This window comes from Rattus norvegicus, chromosome 10 (genome assembly GCF_036323735.1).
Source record: "Rattus norvegicus strain BN/NHsdMcwi chromosome 10, GRCr8, whole genome shotgun sequence".
Classification (NCBI taxonomy): domain Eukaryota; kingdom Metazoa; phylum Chordata; class Mammalia; order Rodentia; family Muridae; genus Rattus; species Rattus norvegicus.
The window spans coordinates 39,251,597-39,275,181 of record NC_086028.1 but is presented as its reverse complement, the minus strand read 5'-3'; the positions used below and the strand labels follow the sequence as shown (position 1 = coordinate 39,275,181).

Here is a 23,585-nt window from a genome sequence, read left to right as displayed (position 1 = left end):
GAAATAATGTACAATACAACCTTCAGCAAATGCTTTCTGTTGTGCTAAGGTTTTTTTTTATTTAAGTTGCTGTAAGAAAAGAGAAACTTTACTAATACACCTACATTTTCTTTCTGGCACTGAAATGTACGTGAACGAACAACCTTCCTCTGTGCACTAGAACTGAAAACGTAAGTTCAATCAGAAACGCGCGGAGGGACCACTTTCCCCATCTCTACCTTTTGTCTTTTCTTGAAAAACATTTCACATTTTTTCAAGTGATGGGTATATAATCAGTTCTTTATAATGAAATTTTAGATCATACAGTTATGTGACATTTTATGCCTCCGGGCACCACTACATGTAGACAGCAGCTTGCTGATCCATCCCGAAAGTCATTAGCGACGTAAACAATGCTACACGCTGGTAACAGTTCTTGACCAACCCCCAAACCAACAAAACAAACAAACCAGAAACAACTTTAGCTTCACATGCTGAGGGTAAAAAAATCAGTGCTTCTAAGAAAATTACTAAGATGGTTTAGTATTTAGAAGACAATGGTTTAATGTTTTAAGACAACCTGCCTTAATTCTTTTTCACAGTCTGTTTTCATTCCATCACTCAGCAATTTCTGAAAAATACCACTGAGATTGTTTTATTATCAGGTTTCAATTTTCAAGGAAGTAACCTTGTGCTTAGGTTAAAAAAAAAAAAAAAAAAAAAAAAAAAAAGAAGAAGACAATTTTCCACACTAGCTTTTTTCATGAAGTAAAAAGCCAGAGTCAGAGGTGAAAACCGCAGGCTAACCCAGTATCTGTTGCACAAGGCTCAAGTGACGGAGCCATATGAAGTTACATGGAAATATTACCTGAAGGATTGGAAAAGTCCAACATGCTAGTGGTAGGCTGTAAGAGATCTGGGCTGCTGGATGACAGTGTTCCAGGAATTGGCATGATAGCCAGGCTGTGCCTACAGTGCCTGGTTCCCACAATGCTGTCATCTTGTGATTGACTCAGGCCTCCGTCACTTTAAAAGAAAAACATGTATTACTTTCAAGTATTAGAAGGTACTTACAAAGCAAACAATTTGACTTCCTAAGTACAAAGGTGTAACAAGAACAAAATCAACTCAGTGTCATGATTCAACCAGTTAGATTAAAACATCTCAGCAAACAAAAAGGGTACTTACAATGAAGATACAGCAATGAAATGTTTTTGATAGTTACATTAAAATGAAGTAGAAAACAGAAGTAATTCTACTAATCACAAATAATGAGTTTGTTTCCTCTGGTTTTGGTACAGAACAACAGTTTAGGGACTGATTTATTGAGCTATATATGACTACAGCACAGGAAGTGTCCCCTCCAATCACATGATAATCGCAAGACAGTTTAAGTCAGTAACAGCTCTCTTTTAAGGTTTCAAAACCGCATATTAACTAAAATGCCATTATCTAGGACAACAAAATATTCTTCTTTTAAAACATTTAGAATATTACACAGGTTACTCTAAAGCCACTGTAAGGAAAAATATAGACAGTTAAACTTTGTGTATTTTCCAAATATTACTTTAATTATAAAGTAAAACTGTTGTATAGAATTTAAGATCACAGTGAAAAAGATTTCCATCATCAGCAATGACCAAAGTAAGAGTTATTCCCTAAACTGACTAGCATTGAAATGCTTTCTTTAGGATCTATTTCTATCTCCATTTTACTCAGCACAGCCTTCTGTTTTGTTTGTGTTCCACAGAGGTATCACAGAACACTTACCAATCATCATGGAAAACATTAAACTACAATCTAAAAGATGAGTGATATAGAATATATTTAGAATATGTTAAAGCCAAATATGGGATACAGGCAGACTATGAAAGGAAGCAAAATGGAGAGTAATGGACTGTTAATAGCAAGACCAGAAAGATAGCCAGGACAAGAGAATGTAGTCAGGAAGGCATGAAGGTAAGGCATGGAAGGAAGTCACTGTGATGGGAGACTGACTACTATAAGGTTGCCTTGAGTGAATTCCTTCTCTAGCTGGCCACTGGCTGAAGGACTACTACAAAGACTGAGTGAGCCCAACTAGATGAAGAATAGTATTTTTGTCTTTATGAAGAGAGCCAAGTACTGTACCCAAATGAATAATCCAAACCTACAGGAGAGGATCGTTTACTTTAACTTGTCACTGAGAAGTAGTGGGACAATATAACTGATACAAATAGCATTTATCTTCAAGGAGAAACATCAACCTACTCTTACGAAAAGAAATGCTGTATTTGGTGAGTAATTCATGCTTACCCTAAGCTAGCTCTCTACAAAGTTGGTTGCTGCTGTCACAATTAAACATTTTAGGATTAGCTAGGAGGAAAAAAGAAATGCTACTGAGTATTTAAATCATAAAAAGTGTAAAGATCACAGAGGACTCTTGGGTCTGGGATCAGTCAAAGAAGCACCTAACCCTCAAGGGACTGGAGGCCCTAGGAAGTTTAGAGGACTGGTGTGGTGGGTGGGGTGGGGACATCCTTGTGGAGACTGGGGTAGGGGGAGAGTATGGGATGTGATGTGGAACAGTCGGGGGATGAACAGGGAGGGGAATAAAATCTGGAGTGTAAAAATTAAAAAAAAAAAAGAATTCTGTAATGCTATTGGGGAGGAAAAATAAACACAGAAAATGTTAATAACTTCAAATGTTCTGATATATTTAGTGTGTTAGAATCCATAATTAAAGCCATAACTGTCAATAAAAAATGTGTAAAGATCTATTTTTGAACAGTAAGTCTTTCTCTAGTTGATGTCTGAAAACAAACACACCAGTGTTTTGATTCATAAGGTCAGGTAAGCAAATCCAAGGAAACAAACCTTTAAAGACATGATCTACTCTTTTTTTTTTTTTTTTTTTTTTTTGGTTCTTTTTTTCGGAGCTGGGGACCGAACCCAGGGCCTTGCGCTTCCTAGGCAAGCGCTCTACCACTGAGCTAAATCCCCAACCCCATGATCTACTCTTAACTAACAACACTAAACTAAGATTAGAATTGTTTTTTGATACAGGGTCTCATATAGCCTTGACTGTTCTTCAACATTCTATCTGGTGAGAATGACCTTGAACGCCCAATCATCCTACCTCCACCTCCAAAGTGTTGGTTTTCTATGGGGCCTGTGGTCAAAGACAGAGACTTTCAGAAGGGAAGCAAGCACTCTGCCTATGAAGTCAGGTCCCCAGCCCTGGGTCAGAGTTTTACATTACAGGTAATTTACCACAGAGGCAAAGCTCACAAAATATGAAAAGTTCTTAATATTTACTATCACTTAACATTGATTCTGCTTTTTAATAATTAATACCACAAGACTATCTAGCTACACTCATAGCAAGTAGGTTATAAATTCATGGTAATTAAGGTGTGAGCATGTAGACATGAAAACTCTGTCCTGTGCAATTCAAGCTATGACAGAAATGAAGTAGTTAATTTGCAAAAAAAATAAAAAAAATAAAAATAAAAAAAAAATCCATGCTTAAAGTTGAACTGATAAAGCCTATTTGAAAATAATCATGTCATTTCTTACCAAAACAGTCTCCTGAGAAGTGATGCAGTAACAGAAACAAAATATTTTTGAAAAATTCCTCAATAATTAGTTCCCTAACATTTAAAATGTTTGAAATAAAAATAATTAGTTTTCTTATGAAACCAAAGAGGCCATAAAATAACTCCAACATTACAAGCAAACAAAAAAAAATATACTGATATTTGGAGAGGAAAACAGTTCTTGATGCAGAGAACGAAACAGCATATCTCTAGGAAGGTACAGTGATGTCGCTTGGGCAACCATGAGTAGAGAGAGTAAAGCTGAGCCATTTTAAAAAGGGAAATTGAGTCCCTGAGTGGAATTAGCCTTGGCTAATGAAAACCATGCTTTATCTCATAATTTACGGATGGACCCACATCAACAACTTGTCAAAAACTTATTTTCATTTTAACTTTTTTATTTTTTAAAGATTTATTTATTTTATGTATGCATATGAGTGCCCTTTCTGCATGTACACCTATACACCAGAAGAGGACATCAGATCACATTACAGATGGTTATGAGCCACCATGTGGTTGCTAGGAATTGAACTCAGGACCTCTGGAAGAGCAGTCAGTGCTCGTAACCTCTGAGCTATCTCTCCAGCCCATACTTCTTTTTTTTAAGAAACATTCTTTTCTTCCTGCTCCCACAGATACTGTAATAGCTGCCCTGTTCTTAAGAGGATATGTGGGAGAAATAGAATTTGAAATGCTTCAGCTAAGGAGCTTTAGCACATAGGGATTCAGAAACTACAGAATTAAAATTAATTAATATTTCATCTTGGTTTTTGAGACTGGGTTTATCTGTGTAGCCCTGGCTGGCCTGGATGCCATTCTGTAGACCAGGCTGGCCTCAAACTCAAGAGATCTGCCTGCCTCTGCCTCCTGAGTGCTGGGATTAAAGGTAGGTGTGTGTGTAGGGGTGTGTGTGTGTGTGTGTGTGTGTGTGTGTGTGTGTGTGTGTGTGTGTGTGTGTGTGTGTGTGGTGTGTGTGTGTACCACTACCACCTGGCAAAACTACTTGATTTTTAATCTCAATTAAAAGAACTGAAATATTTTATAGTAGGAAAGATGAAAGACAGAAGGGGAAAAAAGGGAAAACTTATTGTGCTTTATAAAACAAACAAAAAACATCTGTCCTTCTTGTTACTTTTCATGTCTAACATACCAATCTCTTATACTAGGGCTTGTGGTGTATTTGTAGCTCTTGTGAGGCTGAAGCAGGAAGATCACTTGACCACAGGAGCTTGAGGCCAGCACTGGCAACATGGCAGGACATAATCATCATGAGATCTATTGAAAGGGTGTTGTATCCTTGGATAAGCATCTGTATGGATCATTTGAACTCATGTTTTCTGCCTATTTTCTACTGATATCACAGTCTTGTTTTTCCCTTGAAATGATTTCCAGGAGTTTGTCAGAGAGGGTGAATTTCTGTAGTGGGTTGAATGAGTATGTTTCCTATCAACTCAAATATTTGAACACTAGTTTCCCAGTTGGTGGTGCTGTCTAGGGAAGCTTAGATAGTGCAGCTTTGCTAGAGGAAGTACATCACTGAAGACGACTTTGGGTGTTTAGAGTCTCATATTCCATTTCCTGTTTGCTGTCTTTCCAAAATGAAAAAACAACAACAACAACAAACAAACAGAAATGAAATTATTTACTGGATGTGGGTGACGCATACCTGCACTTCTAGCACTTGGGAAGAAGAAAGAGTTCAGCCCTTTAAAGAGTTTGAGACCAGCTATGGCTATACAGTGAATTCAATGTCAGCTGGAACTACTTGGGGAGACCCTGTTTCAAAAAAAAAAAAAAAAAAAAAAAAAAGCCAAGAACTAGTGATCTGGTTCAATGGTATAATACTTGCTTTACATGGGGAAGGCCTTCCAAAAACTGCAAGAAAAATTATCCAAATTCATTTTAAATGATTAATAGTATCAAAAATAATAATACATGTTCTCAAAAATACAGAGTAACTAGTCTAACATAAAAATGAAAACCGAATTCTCACAAACTGGTCTCAGAAATCTGTAGAACTCTTATCTTTTAGTGACTGAAATGACTGACATTATATATCATACTGCATCCAAGAGAGGTGTAACACAAAGCAAAAAGTTCAACAAATGAAAAATTAAATAAAAATACATCCTGAATTTAAAGAAACCCACTTTTAGTAGATCTTTCTTCCTTGGTACCAATTAAAAGTTATCATGTGGGAAATACTCCTGGTGACAGCAACTTCTGTGTTTCCTGCTATGAACCTGGTGTCCATGCCTAGTATCCTACTTCTACTCTCCAAAGAATATGCATAATGCCACTGGCTTAGTTGCCCAGGAAGGGTCTCTAATGAGCCACAGTCACAACATTCTCTAGTTGTAGATCCTACCTGACATAACCATACTACCAGTTGCAATGATGTACATACTCTAGACCAAGCCATCAGGGCTTCTGGAGGTAGATCGCAAGAAAGGCACCCTCCGTGTGAACTATTTCCTGCTTTCTGGGCCCTAGGTTTTTCTCCTTTCCATCGTGACTTCAAACACGTCCCAAGCTTGTTAGTGTAGGCTATCCTTCTAAGGTCTCTTCACCCAACTTCCTCTGGTGTCAGTGTTTGCTGATATGTACAATAATAAATAAATATTTTGGCTGTTTTAAAGTTGTGGTTTTTATAACCTAGTCACCTCAGTGAAAGCAGGAAATGAATGAGCAATGAGCTCTAGAGTGGAATTAGAACAAAGCCATCACATTTACGTCTCAAATGAGCGACTAATTAATTGAAGAGAAAATTTGTCTCTGGCTAGAAGTAAGAACTTGTGAAGAATATTTCTTTATCTTTCAGAAGTGTGTGTGTGTGTGTGTGTGTGTGTGTGAGATGGGGACATACATATGCTTGTGTGTGTCTATGTGTGTAGGGGGCCAGGTGGCTGACATCAGCTATCTTCCTTAATGTCTATATTTTATTTTTCTCAGAAAGTTGACAGAAAATCTCTGGAATCAGAGTCTACCAATGCTACAAGACTGGATGGCTATGAAGCCTCAGGGATCCTCCCATCCCTGCCCCCGACAGCTGAAGTTACAGGTATTAGCTAGTGTACCTAGCTTATTACAATGTGGGTCATCATGCCTGAGTGGCCAGGGCTCCATCTACTGAGCCACTTTCCTAGCATGAGAGTCTTCAATGCTAATGAAGACAGAAGACTGCACATGTGTTTTTCTTGGATGCATCTTTTTGTCAGTGACAGTTCACTGTCTTAACTGATTCACCAAGTACTGGATACGCCCTTTGTTTTACGTACTGTACTTGCTTAGTACTTTGTAAAATTGGTAATACATATCCTGGAGTTATTTTTAACCATGACACTTCAGCGGAGTGATTCAATGATCATTTTACAAACCTCAATTTGCATACAAAATTCTTAGATTTTATTTAATTTTGGAGATATCTCATGTTTGAAACAAAAAATAGATTTAAACTGGGAATGGTGAATGTATGCCCAGAAATCTGAAGGCTGTGGCAGAAGCTTTTGAGCTCCTGCCAATATGTGGTATATTTACAGAAAGACGATCTCAAAAAGACCAAATATCAAAAACTTCACCATTAGAATTCAGGAGAAAGTAATACTAGCAATAAAAAATGACATTTAAAAACAAAAAAAAAAATTACTAGTGATGAACATGTCACAAGACTTGAGATATGCAAATTTACAGATCCCGTGAATTGAAACTGAACCCTATATAGAAAAATATACCATATGAAACAATCTTCTCTAGAATTCACAATACTAAAAGCTACCAGTGATAAATTCTACAGATAATGTGGAGAATTCTGATTTTACTCATGCACTATTTGAAGATTTTATGATGAATAAAAACAAACACGAGTCAAGAGTTTGTTTCCCTACCATAAAAACCAGTCAGCATTACAGCCCCACACGATACATTGGTATTACCCACCTAAATAGTTTTGGAGGCAAGATACTAAATCTTGTTTTATCCAAAATTTTCCTGATTTTATTTCTTCCACCTGAAACGGTATTTGCTTTAATTTTCTTGTTTCCTTTCTCCTGTGGCACCTGCTCAATATCCCCTGGGACATCTTGAATAGAATGACGATTACTTTTTTTTTCAGCAATTTTGGGAATATGAGGGACACCAGATTTCTCTTGTTCAGTCCTACTGAGCAATTCTTTGAACACTGTGGAAATAAACAAACATCATTTTCCTTCTCTTTGTTAAAAAGTTTTATACCAACACATTTTAAGGAAAAACATCATCGCTTTCTCAGTCTAATACTCATTTTAACATCAGCTGCTAGATTCCCAAAGTGGTAAGATGAAGTCACTGGGAAAAACTGAGAGGAAACAGGTAGGCTGCCAGCATGTGTGAAAAATGGGTACTACACAGTGAGCCAGCAGCAGCCTAGTCCAGGGCTTGCTTTTCTCTGTGCTGCTTCTTCTGTCATTTCTTTCCTCTCTTACTTCCCTTTTGCGGTTCTGACACAGGATTTTGCTTCACAGCCTGGCTCGAACTCTCAGTATCTTCCTGCTCCAGCCTCCCAAGTGCTGGGATTTCATGTGTGTGCCACTCCACTGGGCTTGTTAAAAACAATGACCTGTACATACTTCTGGAGATCAGGATGTTATGCACTCATATCCCCAACCACTGTTATGTCCATGTTTGCACTGTCCCTCAAGCCTTTCTTAGTCTAAGCCTGATTTCAGGCCAACACTGCTTTTGCTGCCACAGAAGAGAGAACATGCCAAACTGGTCTTTGTGTGCCAGACTGGACGATCTTAGCGTAATGTCTTCTGGTACTATCCACTTTAGCCAAGTGTCAGGATTTGACCTGGGCTGTGGCTTAATACTCCTAAATATCACGTACCGTCCTTTTACCTACTAATGAGCCTCAGGCTGATTCTTAATCTTAGTGATTTGTGAGAGCAGCAATAAGTAACATATAGGTATTTCTTAGGTTTATGATGTCGTTTCTTGTGGTTATCCATTAAGGAGGGAGACAGCACCCTCATGCACAGGTTCTGTTTAGCCGTATGAAGACTTGTCTTCTCCATAGCAGTTGTGCTGAGTTACACTGACACCCAGAGTGTGAAGAACGCCTTTCCCACACATCCTTATCACCAACATCTGCTATGTTTTCTTCTTTGTTTAAAGTTACTTAAGACAGAAGATGACTGTGGTCTAGATTTGTAGTTTTCTTATGGTTAATAATATTGAGTACTTTTTCAAATATTTGTTGACTATGTCTGTTTCTTCTCTTAAGAAGTGTCTGTTTAGATAATTTGCTCATTAAAAACCATAAGATTGCTTTTTTCATTTTTTTTTAAAGATAGCATTTCATTATATATCTCAGCTACACTTAAACTTTCAATCCTGCTTCAGCTTCTAAGTGCTTTCCTTTCCTCCTTTCTTGTCTTATATTTTGGAGATAATGTCTTAGGTAGTTCAGGCCAGCTTTGGAATCCTAATTCTCCTGCCTCCACCATACCAGCTTTTTGAGATCTTTACATAATCTGCATATTAAGGTTTTGCTAGAAGAACTGACAAATATTTTTTCCCCATCTTGTAGGGTCTTCAGCAAGACAAGACTATACTGCCATGATGAAAGCATTTGAAAAATGAGACTTATTTTTTTTATACTTATGTGCACATATGAGTGTCTGACATGTGTGCATGTGCCTGCTGAGTTCAGAAGAGGGTATCAGATTCTTTGAACCTGCAAATGCAGATGGATTTTGCCTGATGTAGGTGCTGGAAAAAGAACTGAGGTCCTCTGGAAGGATAGCAAGTGCTTTTAACCACTGAGCCATCTCTTCAGCACCAAGAGAGACATTTCAGTTTGCCCTAAGACCCCAAGCGCTCCATTTCCTTCTGAAAGGCAATCTAATCAGCCTAAAGGGATTTTCTTCCCCTGTCTTGTAAAAACTCCCAAGTGGCCTTTGGTTTTTAGTTGCTATTCTGGATTCATGGCTATCATTCTCATGATTTTAGCCAAAATTCAATACAGTCTTAAGCAAGTGTTAATAAATCATAAAAATGTCTAAAGCAAATGACAACAAATCTTAATAATTACAAGAACAAATGAATGGTACGTTTGGTGACAAGCACAAGCTTAATACCTCTTTTATTCTGCTATGAATATGAAACACAAACGACGTGCGGTACAGATATAGGTCAGCTACAGCATTCAGCTATACTCAGCTTACACTCAGGCCTAGCCCCGTCCTTATACTACAGAACTGAAGAACACAGTGTAGCTACTATAAATGTTTCTACACAGAACCAAAGGACATGCTGTTTAGAAATCTCACTCATATATTTCAATGCTTCATTCAGTTTACTTGATGAAACAACTAATTTGGCGTTTGATTCACTGTGGAAAGCTCGGTTTGAAGGTCGGGAGTAGAAAAAAGCCTGCTTATGACTTCTAAGCTTTGTTCAGGTCATCTAGGTTTTATTGCTGTACTCTGTACTGCACAGTACACAACAGGAACTCGAGAGATACTTTACATAGGACCGAAGCTGTATCACTATTTCCTTAGGTTTAGGAGTACTACTATTTCCATGAAATTTAGATTATATAAAAATTATCGATTATAAAATCCTAATAATCTTAGCAGCTTTACAATAAAGTTTCTATTTTACTATCATCTACCTCACTGAAATGACTTTTAGCTTTTCTATTACTCAAAATAAAACAAAACCTTATCTCAATAGCTTTACAACAAAACTTACCAAAAATGTTGGTCTTCACAGTAAGTGCAAGATGAGTATTATTCCTCAAAATTTCAAGGGCTTTAGCAAACGTAATATTCTCAAAGTTTTGCCCATTGACTTCCATTATCTTGAAAATATTTTAAAAATACAAATTAAAACAAAGATAATAGTAGTCACATTTATAATCTTAAAAGCTTGAGTAGAAAAACTAAATAGAACTTGAATAAATCACACCATATATAAACAATGATGAGAAGCTGGGCTATCATTTTTTTCCCTGTATGGCTTAATTTCCAAATCTTGCATTCCATGTATTTTAAAAGGTTATTTTCTTTGGGATCCTAAAGGATATGGCCCAGTAGTCAAGAGCAAGAACTGCTCTCACAGAGAATGCAGTTCAGTCTGTACACCCATGGTACCTCACAATCACCCACAACTCCAATTCTAGGTGATCTAATACTTTGTCCTGACCTCTGTAGGCTCCAGGCAAGCATATGATGCACAGATATTTAGGCAAAACACACATACACCTAAAATAAATAAACCTAAAAAAGAAGAGGGGGAGGGGAAAAGTAAAACAGGGACTGGAGAGATGGCTGAGTGGGTAAAGGTGCTTGATCCCCAGAACCCACATGGTGAAAAGAGAGAACTTACTTCTCAGACATCCACACATACATCATGACTCGTGTGTTTGAATAAGAACATATACATACACTAAACATAATAAAATATATGATAATTTATAAGTGAAGAAAAATTTTAATCATGTTTAGCTCACAAGATGAAAACACTACTTATGTATGTTCATGCAGATTTTAGTCAAATAGTCTAAAGGGAAATTTAGTGCATTCCAAGGTATTAATTTAAAAGCAGCATGCTAATACTGAATGCAACAGTGCATGCCTATAATCCCATACTAAGGCAAGAGGACTCAAAGTACAGAGCTACACAGTCAGGCTTTGTCTTAGGGGAAAACCAAATCAGGATTCTAAATATTTCCTATATTTTTCTTTCCTTTTTTTAATTAATAAAAGAACCAGGCAGGCAGCCAAAAGCAGCACTACCGTGATGTTTTTTTCTGCAGGTGAGAAACTGCTTCTTCGCAGAAGGGACTCCTTAATTTGGTTATACCCCATCACCACACAAAACGTTTAGTAGACTGGGGGTGAGGGTGGGAGGAAGCAAATCCTAAGGGCAAAGAAAAATAATGAGCAAAAATTCTTCAGCAAACAAAAAGCAAAGAGAACAGACTTCAGAAGTGACACAGAAATTCCCAAAGGAGAAGAGAATACAAAACATATATTAGGAAAAGAAAGGTCAATAGAAGCGAAACTCAGAATTCCACAAAGACAGGTCAGGCCCATTGTGGTGGTATACCTTTAACTCCCATGGACTCTGAGTTTGAGGCCAGCCTGGTCTACAAAGTGAGTTCCGGGCCAGCCAGGGTTACATTGTGAGACTCTGTCTCAAACAAAGCAAACAATACCAAATAACTCATATCTACACACCAAAGTGCCCTGGCACTGAAGACAGCTCCAGTCAGTTCACAGTTCCCAACAACTCTGAATCTCAAGGACAAAGAATAAAGATATGTCTGTGTAGGGATCAATAGTATGAAAAAAGGGCAGGCTTCTGGCTTCCATTGGGCAACGATATGATAAGGGGATATTTTTCTGCAACTTTTTTTTTTCTTTTTTTTTTCTTTTTTTTTTTTTTTCTGGGGCTGGGGACCGAACCCAGGGCCTTGCGGTTGCTAGGCAAGCGCTCTACCACTGAGCTAAATCCCCAACCCTAACTTCAATATTCTTAAGAGTAAAACCAGTTACCATAGAACTGTATAACACACTAAACATCTTCAAGTATATACAGATGTCTGTAGAGTGAGAAATCACAGAGATGCATGATCTAACACATTAGAGGTGACTGTGGGAGAAAGGATGGAAGAAGCAAAACCAGATAGATTTCACATCTGGAATATAACTTTTAGATCTCACTGTCCTCTTACCTACTATGAGAAATGATGCTTTTAAATGTTTTATAAAATTCTTTAAAAATCATAATAAACTAATTCTAAAATACTGACTGTTAGATATTTTTAATGAGTAGACTGAGGAAAGGGCCAGATTAAAAAACTTCCTTCAAGAAATCAAAGGATTGCTACCACCCCCAACCCCAGCCCCCACCCCCGTGCTCATTCCCCACAGTGTCTCACTGCATGGCTAGCCCTGGCTGGCCAGAACTCAGAGATCTATCTGCTTTTGCATCCAAGTCATGGGATTAAAGGTATGCATCACCAAGCCTGACTTACTACAGTTTTCCCATACCCTACCCACCAGGTTCTGACATTCAGGGTATTGTAGGCCGTTCAGTGGCCTCTACTCACTGTGCACCAGCAATAATCTCTAGGTTTGATACCTTAGGGGCTAGAGATAGAGCGTAGTAGAACACAGTGCTCACCCAGCATGTGTGGAGCCCTGGGTTTTATCCCTGTGTATAAGATCAACAAACCAAACAACAACAAACTCCTAACAAAAACAAAATGAAAGAGTGTACATGTCTATTTTAGACATTGCCAAATGATGGCCATTTTGTGTGTGAACTGAAGATTAGCAAGAAAACAACACTGATGTACATGAAAATCATCTATAGAGCTTTTTAAAAATACAGATTCCTGGGGCAAGCATGTAAATTGGTGGTAAAGTGCTTGTCTCACATTAGAAAGCTGTGGTCTGATTTCCAGTGCTTGAAAATAAAACAACCAAAATTAAAAAAAAAAAAAAATCACAACAGGTTCCCAGACTTTTCTGTTGATATTAATAAAATTACTTACCAATAAAATTACTTATCAATAAAATTAATAAAATGATTGAGGGAGCTTGGGAATTACATTTAATACGTAAGATGCAGTATATTACATTTTTACTTAGGTTGCACAATAGCTACTTAATTCCTAAAAAGAATAAGCCAACCAGGTATAATGGCATATGACACTGGCACACGCCCAGCACTCAGGAGGCAGAGCTCTGTGTGTTCAAGGGCAGCCTAGTCTACTATATATTGACTTTAAGGACACAGTGAGACCCAGCCTAGAAACCAAAACCCAGAAAGAATAACAACAACAAACCAAGTAAAAAACAAACAAACAAACAAACAAACCAGTAGGCTACAACCAATTCCTCCCACATCTCGGCTTTTCCCGGTTTTTCATCTGGTTCACTCTGCTTATAACTGCAGCTGTGGTACTACATGGACATTAGTTAATCTGATGCTATCACTGAATCTTCAGCCACTTATATTAAAAGCATTTTGAAGCTTCTATTCTATCACAGTTGTAAGGGTGCTAATTCATGAACATTTCTAGAACATTTTGAAGTTGCCAAGGATAAATTTCATAATCCTTGGGAAATAGGGAGGGCCATTCAAAAAAACTGAGTCCTGTAGAACACATGGTTTCAACATTATAAAATTTCCCCTCAAAAGTAACGAATCTATGATAAATATTTTGAAGACAAATCCTATTTCAATATTAGCGCTCGGGCTGAGGAGATAGCTTGGCTGGGAAAGTGAGGACCTGATTTCCCGGTACTGGGAAGGTAGAGACGGGGATCCCTGGCGCCTGCCAAGCAGATGCCCTAGCCAATTTGGCAAGTTCCAGGCCACTGAAGCTGGCCAGGAGGAAAAGAAAAGGCAGGCAGCCCCTAAGGAAAACACTCAAAATTGTCTCTGCTGTGGACACGCACACTCTTCACTCTCAAAACTGCCCTCCCCAAAAAGAGACAGAAGTAACAGATACATTATTTATCAAAGTCCTTATGTAAGTGTGGGATTGCTCACTTACCTGATCACCCCGTTTCAGTCCTGCGTCAGCAGCTTTGGTACCAGGCTCCACTACTTCTACAAAGACACCAAATCCCTTCTCGCTGCCTCCCGTGAGGCTGAAGTGTAGCGGGGACTCACGGGACGCCTTCTGCAGTACAACCTGCCTCCACTTAGCCTTTGCAGCACAGGCGATGTTCAGTAATCTGAGGTGACCGTTCATTTTCTGTGAAGCAGAAGACTGAAGTGTACATGCATGTATCTATTTTTACAGGCTTTGAAATATCCTACAATGGTTAGGATTAGAACCAAAAAACCACAAACTGTAGAACTTGTGACAAGGTAAACATGACAGGAGAGGGTACTTGCACCTAGAGCACTCAGTACAATTTCTCAAGTGTTTTAAAAGACTTTTTGTTAATGAAAGGTTATCCCGAATCTTCTGAATTTAATGTATTATTCTTGTATACCTCCTGGCTGTTATACAAAACAGGATTTTCTAAAATTCTATTTTAAAACTAGAGTAACTTCCTATTGCCTAATATTCAGACACATCCAAGTTTCCATGTCTTCAAAAATTAACTTTTTAAAACTCAGTAACATTCTAACTTGAAGTTCTATCCCAAAGTTAATATTCAACAATTCTCAAACAGGGAATGTAATGTGTTTGTGAACATGATATGGCTCTAATAAAAAGGTATAGATATTTTTCTTCCAGGCCAGCGATCAAATTCTATACTTGTACATAGTACCTTAGAGTGGGAGATTTCAGTGAATGGGATTGGGGGCAATCCAGGACTCAACCTCGCTTTCTTTTAAATAGCTACTCATTGACACTGTGAGAGCTAAACGATGGTAGTGTGCCTGTATGAGTCAAATTCCCCAATCTCTGTTTATGCTTCCTCATTCTGTACAGAGCAGATATGCTACAACGAAGTCTACAGGAACTGAGGGTAAAAAGGGACCAGGGTTGCCACTTTGTTCCTTCTGTGCTCAATTCAACTCACTTGCTCTGGGAACTACACTGCTGAGTATTTTCTCTGTTTTCAGGTTTACCTCACTATAGTTTTCACAATCTCCCCAAATTGGAGATTACCATTTTCTACTGAGATCTGAGGCATAAGCTTAGGAAACCTGTCCATGTGCACATTCTAACAAGAGGCTAGGTCCAAAACAAAATGAACATGTTTTATTTTGGTGAGGAATTCTCATCCTACAACAGATATAGGAGTAGAACTTGTTCTGAGTTGCTGTTTTTACTGAGGGAGTAGAGAGAGCTATGAATTATAAAAGTAATAAGTTCTTTTGAGCCTTACTGTATCTTCCAAATTTTTTTCAAATTCTTCTAGAAATCGAGTCATAGCAGGATCACCTTCAAAATCATTAAAATGATTATTTACCCATAAGAGTACAATCCGGGTCACCTGTGGAAACAGAAGAAAGCATGTGGTTATGCGGTACTCTTCTATCTTCTGGCTCCTCTTGAGCGTCCTTTGTTCTAGGCAGTTTAATCTCAGCATATGTTTCCTTTGGTTCAGCAAGAAGACACAAACTAAGATGTGTATTTCACATAAGCGTCTTAAACACAAGCCTTTGTATCTTCTAAGTGCAGGCAATAATTTCAAACATTAAAGGTGTTAAAAATGGGGGTTGGGGATTTAGCTCAGCGGTAGAGCGCTTGCCTAGTGAGCGCAAGGCCCTGGGTTCGGTCCCCAGCTCCGAAAAAAAGAAAAAAAGAAAAAAAAAAGCTGTTAAAAATGTACTTGACCAAAATTGTGAAGAAAAACATATCTAAAAAAATGTCACTAAATACTGTCAAATTTTCAAAGCCTTGAGTTATTATTTTGTTGCATAGTTAAGTAAAAAAATCAAGGAACGTGGGGCTAGAAGAGAGGGCTCAGATCCTCGGCACCTATGTACATGCAGGGTGTGCTGGCACATACCTCTAAGCCCAGTGCTGGGAGACGGAAACACGATAATCCAAGGAGCTCCCAACTGGTGGCTCCTAGTCCAGCTTGATACCTTGTCTCAAAAAATATTGCAGGGAGCATGTGCTACAATGGACCTGCATATACACAGGTGACCTTTTCCTAACATAAAACTAACAAATGTAAGTGGATTTGAATACTGTGCCTAATAAAGTCAGTAATTGATTCACACTCCAAAATTTATGACAGAATATCCATGTCACCATTTTAAGCAGTCTAAAGCACATACTCATTATATGAAATTCTAGAACATTCTTTATCACAGCTGTTCTCAACCTGTGGGTCATGGCCTCTTTGGCAATTCTCTATCTCCAAAATCATTTACATTATGATTCATAAGTATAGCAAACCTACAGGTACAGGTAGCAACATAAATAATTTTATAGTTGGGATCACCACAACATGAGGAACTGTATTAAAGGTTACCAGCTATTAGGATGGTTGAGAACCACTGCTTTATTACTTCAAAAGAAGAATCCATATTCATTCATTAGTGTGTTCTCATTATTCTGTACCCCTTGGCCCCTGAAAGTTACTGTTCATCTGCTTTTCTGTCTCTGGATTTTTCCTACTTCAAATATTTCATATACAGACTCATGCAATAAGTATCCGTTTATGACGTTTTCACTTAGCACTTCAATTTCATGCATATTTATTTTACTGCCACACATGATTCATTTATCTCTGATGATTTTGGTTTGTTCCTACCTTTTAACTATTATCAATAGTGCTATAAATATCTGTGTTAAGGTTTATGCTTGCAAAGCTGTTTTCTTTCTTTGGGTACATACCTAGCAGAAGAGTTTTTGGGTTATGTGTCTGTTGTGTTTAGCCTTTTAGAGAGCTGCTAAATTGTTTTCCATAGCGCAACAGTTTATAGTACCATCTTCAATATTGTGTGTGTGTCCATTCCTTATATCCCCAGGAGTGCTCCTTTCTCCCATTAAAAAAGCCATCTTAGTAGGTGAGGTGGTACACGTCACTAGATTTTGAGTGCACTTTCCTATGTGCAATGAGAGTAAACATCCTCATATGCTTGTGGACCATTTATGAATCTTCTTCAGAGAGGTATTTACTCCAGTCATTTGTTCATTTTTCAGTCATGTTGCTTGTCTTTCTGTCCTTAAGTTTTAAGAGTTTTTTACTCTGGTGAGTAGATCCTTACCACACCTATGATTTGTAAATTTTATGTTGTTTATGCAACTTTTCGCCTTTCCCACTTTCATAGATTGGTTGCAATGCTTACCTGGCATTTGCATGGGTTCTGGGGATCCAGACTCCCATTCTCATCCTTGCCCAGCAGTGTTTTTAATCACTGAGCTGTCTCCCTATCTTGTAGTTCTTGATAGAGCTTTTTGATACAGAAAAAAGATTTTAGTATTGGAAGTTCTGTTTATCTGTCTTTTTTTCTTTTTTGCTTGTGTTTGGGTGTTATATCTTTAGAACTAAAGTCATAGTCTAAGGGCACTGTATTTTGTCTCTTAAAAATGTTTACAACTATTATTACTGTATATATCCATGATCTGTGTGGAGTACATGTGCCATGATATGTATTAAGGTCAGAGGACAACTTTGTGGAACTGGTTCTCCCTTTTCACCTGCATGTGTGTCCTGGGGTTTGAACTCAGACCTCCAAGTTGTCAGGATTGTTCAGCAAGTGTCTTTACCCACAGACTCACACTGCTGGCCTCAAACCTGCAACACTGCTCTTGCATCAGCTGGGTGGTGAAGTGTAGGCACGTGGGTCCTCCTACAGCTACTAATGTTGATTCCTATGTTTAGGCCTCTGATTGATCCCTTTTGAAATAAATTTTTGTATATGGTGTATGAAAGGGTCCAATTTATGCTTTTACATAAATATATCTAGCTATTTCTAAACAATGTTTTGGTTCTTTTCCTAAGTATCCCTTTATTTTCTCTAGAGCTAAAGTACTTGTATCTAATTCTAAAACATGGGTGGCAGTGAGGGGAAGTAAAGGCTGTAGTCTCCTGAATAACAGAATTCAGTGTCCTCACCTACGGTTTATTATCTAACATATAAGACAGGAAAGCACACCGGAAATGATGACCCCGCTTTTACTTTCTGAAAACAATTTATTCCCAACTAATATGATAAGGTGTCTTTCCATTAAAAATATAGATGTCCTATAAAATAAACTAAAATCTTCAATCAAAAATAGCAAACAATGCGCGGTGCAAAAAATAACCCAAAGACACATTTCCTATACATTATGGGAAACCAACTAAGTGCTACCAAAATTTCAGATGATTTTAGAGTCTCTAACTCAGAAAAGCTTGGATTGTCTTATCCTGAGACAAACAGCCCATCTTCTTGAAAAGAAGTGGAGTATTACTTAAAACTCACTAACCAGTTTCATGTTCTATCCATCTGCACAACTACTACTACGATCCCTGAGTTTACAACTAGCTGTGCCACTGTCTTATCTCAGTTTCTGATCTTGTAGCTGGTACCCACTTCTCTCACAACTATTATGTTAGGAAAGTGAGCAAACACATGTCTACACTAACTCACTACATTAATTAGGTAAGTTTACTTTTTCCAACAAAACAACAAAACCCTCACTATATCTATTAAGTGCAAAAGTGTCTATTAATAAAATGTAAAGGTTAAAGTTGTCTTTTCTATTTATAAACCCACCTTATCCCTTAAGCTGTCAATCTTAAACCATTCTAAAAGCTTGATCCCAACATCCAAAGGAGTTTCAAGAAATGTTCTGTAAGTTAATAGGAAATCTTCTATATAAGTTGGGTCCACAATAGAATGCTCTTCTATCAAATGCATGATGAGACGCTCAGGTGTCGCCTAAAAACCCAAGAAAAGAAGAGATTAGGAAAAAATAGAACTCAAGGTGTCACGTTATCTCCATTATCCTATCTTATCTTATGACTGTAATTTAGTAGCAGCCAGAGGGTCAGAGCTGAGATATGGCAGAGGGGTAAGTCCCCAACAGCATCTGCTCAGCTGTGCTTCTTTCTTCTGCCATTTCACCATGGCAGGACCCAGGAAATGCGCCGACTCGTTCCTGTATGGGCTTTTACTACTAATTCTGCTACAATATGGCAGGTAATGACTGTCTAAGGCAAAGGAAACAACAGAAATAAAGAAGAGAGCAAGCAAGTAAGATTTCTTCCACTTCTAATCCAAGTCAACTGCCATACTAGGCTACAGGAATAATATAGAGGTCTGTACTCTTCAAGCTTTGCTGTATGTGAAATGACTAAATCCTGTATGGTTTCTATATTCAAGATTTTAAATGCTTGTATACTTCAAATTTCGCGTGCACACACGCGCACACAAACACATTTTCTATTGAGTTACTGAATCGATGTTAAAATTTATTAGACTTTGCAGGTCTCCTAATTAATTAATTTTTGGTGTCTGTGTCATGAGGAGGCCAGAGGACAACCCTGAGTATTGTTCCTCAAGAACTTTTCCTTATTTTTGAGACAGAGTCTTACAGGCCTGGGAGCCTTACAAGCATGAGCCATCATGCCTGGCTTTTTGGAGGGTTGGCAGAGTGAGGGTTAGGCCAGAGAATTACGTCAGTGTCTTCCTCAAATGTTCTCTACCTCCCCCCCCCTTTTTTTTTGTGGAAAAAAAATATTTTTGTTGGGGGCTCACCAACTGGCCAGATTGGCTGGCTAGAAAGCCCAAGGGACCCTTGTTTCTGCCTCCTCAATGAAAGAATTACAGTTGCTTGTCATCATATTAGTCTTTTTTTTTCTTTTCTTTTTTTTCAGAGCTGGGAACCGAACCCAGGGCCTTGCGCTCACTAGGCAAGCGCTCTACCACTGAGCTAAATCCCCAACCCCCCATACTAGTCTTTTTAAAGAAACCTGAATTAAGAGTCTTGTGCTTGAACAGCAAACACTTTACCAACTGACCCATCTCTCCGACCTGGAGAGATGACTCAGTGATGAAGAGCACTTGGGCTTGGTTCCTAGCACCCACATGGTAGCTCACAATCATGTCTAATTCCAATTCCAGGGGATCCAATGTCCTTTTCTTTAGACTTCTGTAGACATGACACATACATGGTACATAGGCACACACACAAGCAAAAGACTATTACGGATATAATTTATATACACAAACATAAATATAATTTAATATTTTATACATTATATATCATTTTATGTAAATAAAATTTAAAAATCTAATCCTGGCCCTTAAGTTCAAATGCCAATCTGCTGCAACCATACAAATAACTAATCCGAACATCTATATGGTAAACATACATTAATACTGACAATGTTATCTCAGAATTTTTATTCCCTAAGGGCACCCAATGTTAATAAGGTACTCAGAAGTAAGAAAGATGTCATATAACCAACTTATGGCATAGAGACTAAAAGTTATTCCTTTTTATTTCTTACTCTTAAAAATACTAAGTCTAAGATTATGAAAATGGGTTTGTTATTTAGGCCAATGATGGTCTAGGAAACTTATATGTGGTCTTAGGGTAGACATAGTGAGTGAGTGTGCTAACTGTTCAAGTTTAAAAGAAGAACACTATCCTGTTTGTCTAAAACGGTAGATAAGGGTTCCTACAGAGTCTGGGCAACACATTAAAAAATTCGAAGAGGCCATTATCATGCAAAAATTAAGTCTTCAACGTCTACCCTTGCAACCAAGAAACTTTGGTCCTTGGAGAGAGAATCACACTCTGGATAACCTCCACTTGGAGAAAGGCAAAAGACATGGTTGGCACTGCTATTCTGGCATGGTAGAGACTGGTTAAAACCAGCAAATAGGGCTGGAGAGGTGGCTCAGTGGTTAAGAGCACTGACTGCTCTTCCAGAGGTCCTGAGTTCAAATCCCAGCAACCACATGGTGGCTCATAACCATCTGTAATGGGATCCGATGTCCTCTTCTGATGTGTCTGAGGGCAGCTACAGTGTACTCACTCCCATTAAATAAATAAATCTTAAAAAAAAAAAAACCAGCAAATAAACAAGAGAAGAATTAATAGATATGGAAATAAAACATTAGAAAAAAAAGTCTGTAGGATAGTTTTAGGCCAGTTAAATATCATATAATGTATGGCTGCAGAATGCACAGAGAGTTGTAGATGTACATTGATAATGAACATAAATACCTGTTTTCCTAGCTCTGACTCACGAGGGGCTAAAAATATACAATATAGTAAATTTCCAGATCTGGCTTATAAATGCTATTTTCTACTGGAAAGATCAGGAACTTTCTGGAGAAATGGCTGATTCCAGAGTAAGAACAAGAAAAGTTCATGATAATCCTTACTGACTGTTAGAAAACTAAAAAATGCTCAAAGAATGATGAGGGCATTTCAAAAGAATACAAGAGTCAACTTGTAGAGCATTTAAACAATACTGATGGCAAGGGAGTATAACAATAAATCCATATCAAACACAAATTAAAGAATGACAATCAGTATTTATAAGAGAAATTATAGTATCAGTAAAACGGTGTTTTCAGCAGGAATCATCAACAATAATAAAAGAGGTGGGAAGAGGTTTGCACCTAGTTGTTACTATCCACAAACTAGAGGCATATGCTGACAGTCACCTCAGAACATCTCTTCATCAGATACCCATCAGTTATCAAGTGTCACAAATGGTGACATCATAGGAAAAAATCCTCACATATGGACACAGGTCTTCAATGTTAGGTTCTCCAGAGGTGTTTAAGTAGTACTCTTGCTTTAGGAATGGTGACATACTGTATTTGTAAAATATCTCAAACAATTCAAAAGAAGACTGACGAAAAAAGGGGCAAACGCGACACAATATTAAAAGTGGGGGAAATCTGACTTACAGAGTCTCTGTATTCTTGAAACTTTTCTTTTTTTTGTTCATGTGTATATGGGTATGTGTGAGCCAAAGGTCAATTTCGGATGTCTTACTCAAATATTCTCCACCATGTTTTAAGACAGGGTCTCACATCAAACTCAGAGCTCATGAATGTTACCAAGATAATGGGATCCTCCTATCTCTGCTTCCCCTCTGCTTCAATTACAGGTGCACAACGATGTGCCCAGACTTTTTACATGAGTTCTGACAGGCTCAGGTCCCTGTATCTGCATTTGTCTGACAAGCCCTAACTAATTAAACTGAGCCATCTTCCCATTCTAGTTCTTAAACATTTCTATACATTTAAAATTATTAAAATATAGGGGTCTTTGGCCAAAACAAAATGATAATATGCATCAGTCTATGTATTCTATTTATATGTTGTCCTTTCTTTCTTTCTTTTTTTTTTTTTTGGAAACAGTTTCAAATAGCTGTGTATGGCTTTGAACTCGTTTTACATATAGCTCAATCAAGTCTTGGACTCAGGATCCTCTTGCCTTTATCTTCTTAGTATGGGAATGATTATAGGTGTGCAACTACCATACTCAGCCATACTCACCTTTTCTGCACACAAAACTTATACTAAGAGACAGCTCTAAGAATTCAATTCCTAGGAGAGAACTGATATGGCATCACTTGTATTTCCTCTCTATGGTATTAAGTTCTCCACTTGCCAATTAATGACATATTTTTCAAATAAGGCTACCTTAAAAAGAGAACCATGTATCTTAGTTTCAACTTATATTTGATTTACTTTATATCTAGGGGTCTTCATAGAGACAAGAGTGACAAAGAATAGAGGAAGAGAAGAAAATATAGAGATTGCTGCTTTGAGTGTAATCATACCACAACTCCAGATTCCCTCCCTCAGTCTTGACTGCACCTCTTCTGTTTTCAATTAGAGAAAGGGTCAGAGACGCCACAGCTGATTTCAAGCTAACAAGACCTCTGCACCTTCACTGTGGATTCTGTGTGTCTTTGTGGCTAGTTTTTAAATTTCTAGTTCCGGTCTTGCCACTAAAATTGCTTGCTTTCTTTTTTGTAAGACCAACACCCACTATCAAAGGCTTACATATTTAAGAACATTTGACCAGTATAATCTAAAATAATATATCAATTTGGATATTAAAGGGCAATAATTATCCTTTATCATTCAAGTGTGTAAGAACAAATTAGACAACAAGCTAGTGAAGAACTTTACATTACTCATAGAAGTGGTCTAAAGCCTGTTTTTAAAGCAAAATGAAAGATCTGAATGAAGTTTCTAGAACAAGAAATAAAAACACCCACCTTGATCACGATGTGTCCTTTTCTAGTTCCACTCCGGTCTAGCTCACGGTGCTCATGTACCATGACGATTTCTCCCTCTTCCTCAACTTTATGGGTGTTTTTTTCAACATGATTTAAAATTCTCCAATAGTCCTGTTGGGCTATGCAGACAAACTGTCCGAGAACAACATGGGGACAGTTAATGAACCTATAGTACATAAACACATCACTACGCACCAAGGCTGAGCACTGTGGCAAGAAATCAAGTGGCATCAGTGCTTTCTCATTCAATTTGTTTAACCTCAAACAAAAATCAAGGTAAACAATTCACACGGAGAGACAAAGTGGAATCTTCTGCATTCTGCTCTAAAAGGAGAAGTGAACATCCACT

General features: G+C 37.8%; 1 protein-coding gene across 14 annotated transcripts in view; it reads right to left on the bottom strand.

The window, feature by feature from the left end:
• Rapgef6 (Rap guanine nucleotide exchange factor 6) overlaps positions 1 to 23,585 on the bottom strand; it is a 168,375-nt gene that overhangs the window by 49,766 nt on the left and 95,024 nt on the right. For all 14 annotated transcript variants that reach the window (XR_001840077.3, XM_017597259.3, XM_006246279.4 and 11 more), the window contains 7 exons: positions 23,216 to 23,368; positions 18,735 to 18,899; positions 15,404 to 15,511; positions 14,110 to 14,313; positions 10,290 to 10,398; positions 7,494 to 7,734; positions 848 to 1,005 (listed from right to left, as the gene is read on the bottom strand). Coding sequence is in view for 13 of the 14 variants with exons in the window: in XM_017597259.3 (XP_017452748.1) it covers positions 848 to 1,005; positions 7,494 to 7,734; positions 10,290 to 10,398; positions 14,110 to 14,313; positions 15,404 to 15,511; positions 18,735 to 18,899; positions 23,216 to 23,368 (1,138 nt within the window). In the remaining variant the exon portion in view is untranslated. The remainder of the gene's footprint in view (positions 1 to 847; positions 1,006 to 7,493; positions 7,735 to 10,289; positions 10,399 to 14,109; positions 14,314 to 15,403; positions 15,512 to 18,734; positions 18,900 to 23,215; positions 23,369 to 23,585) is intronic.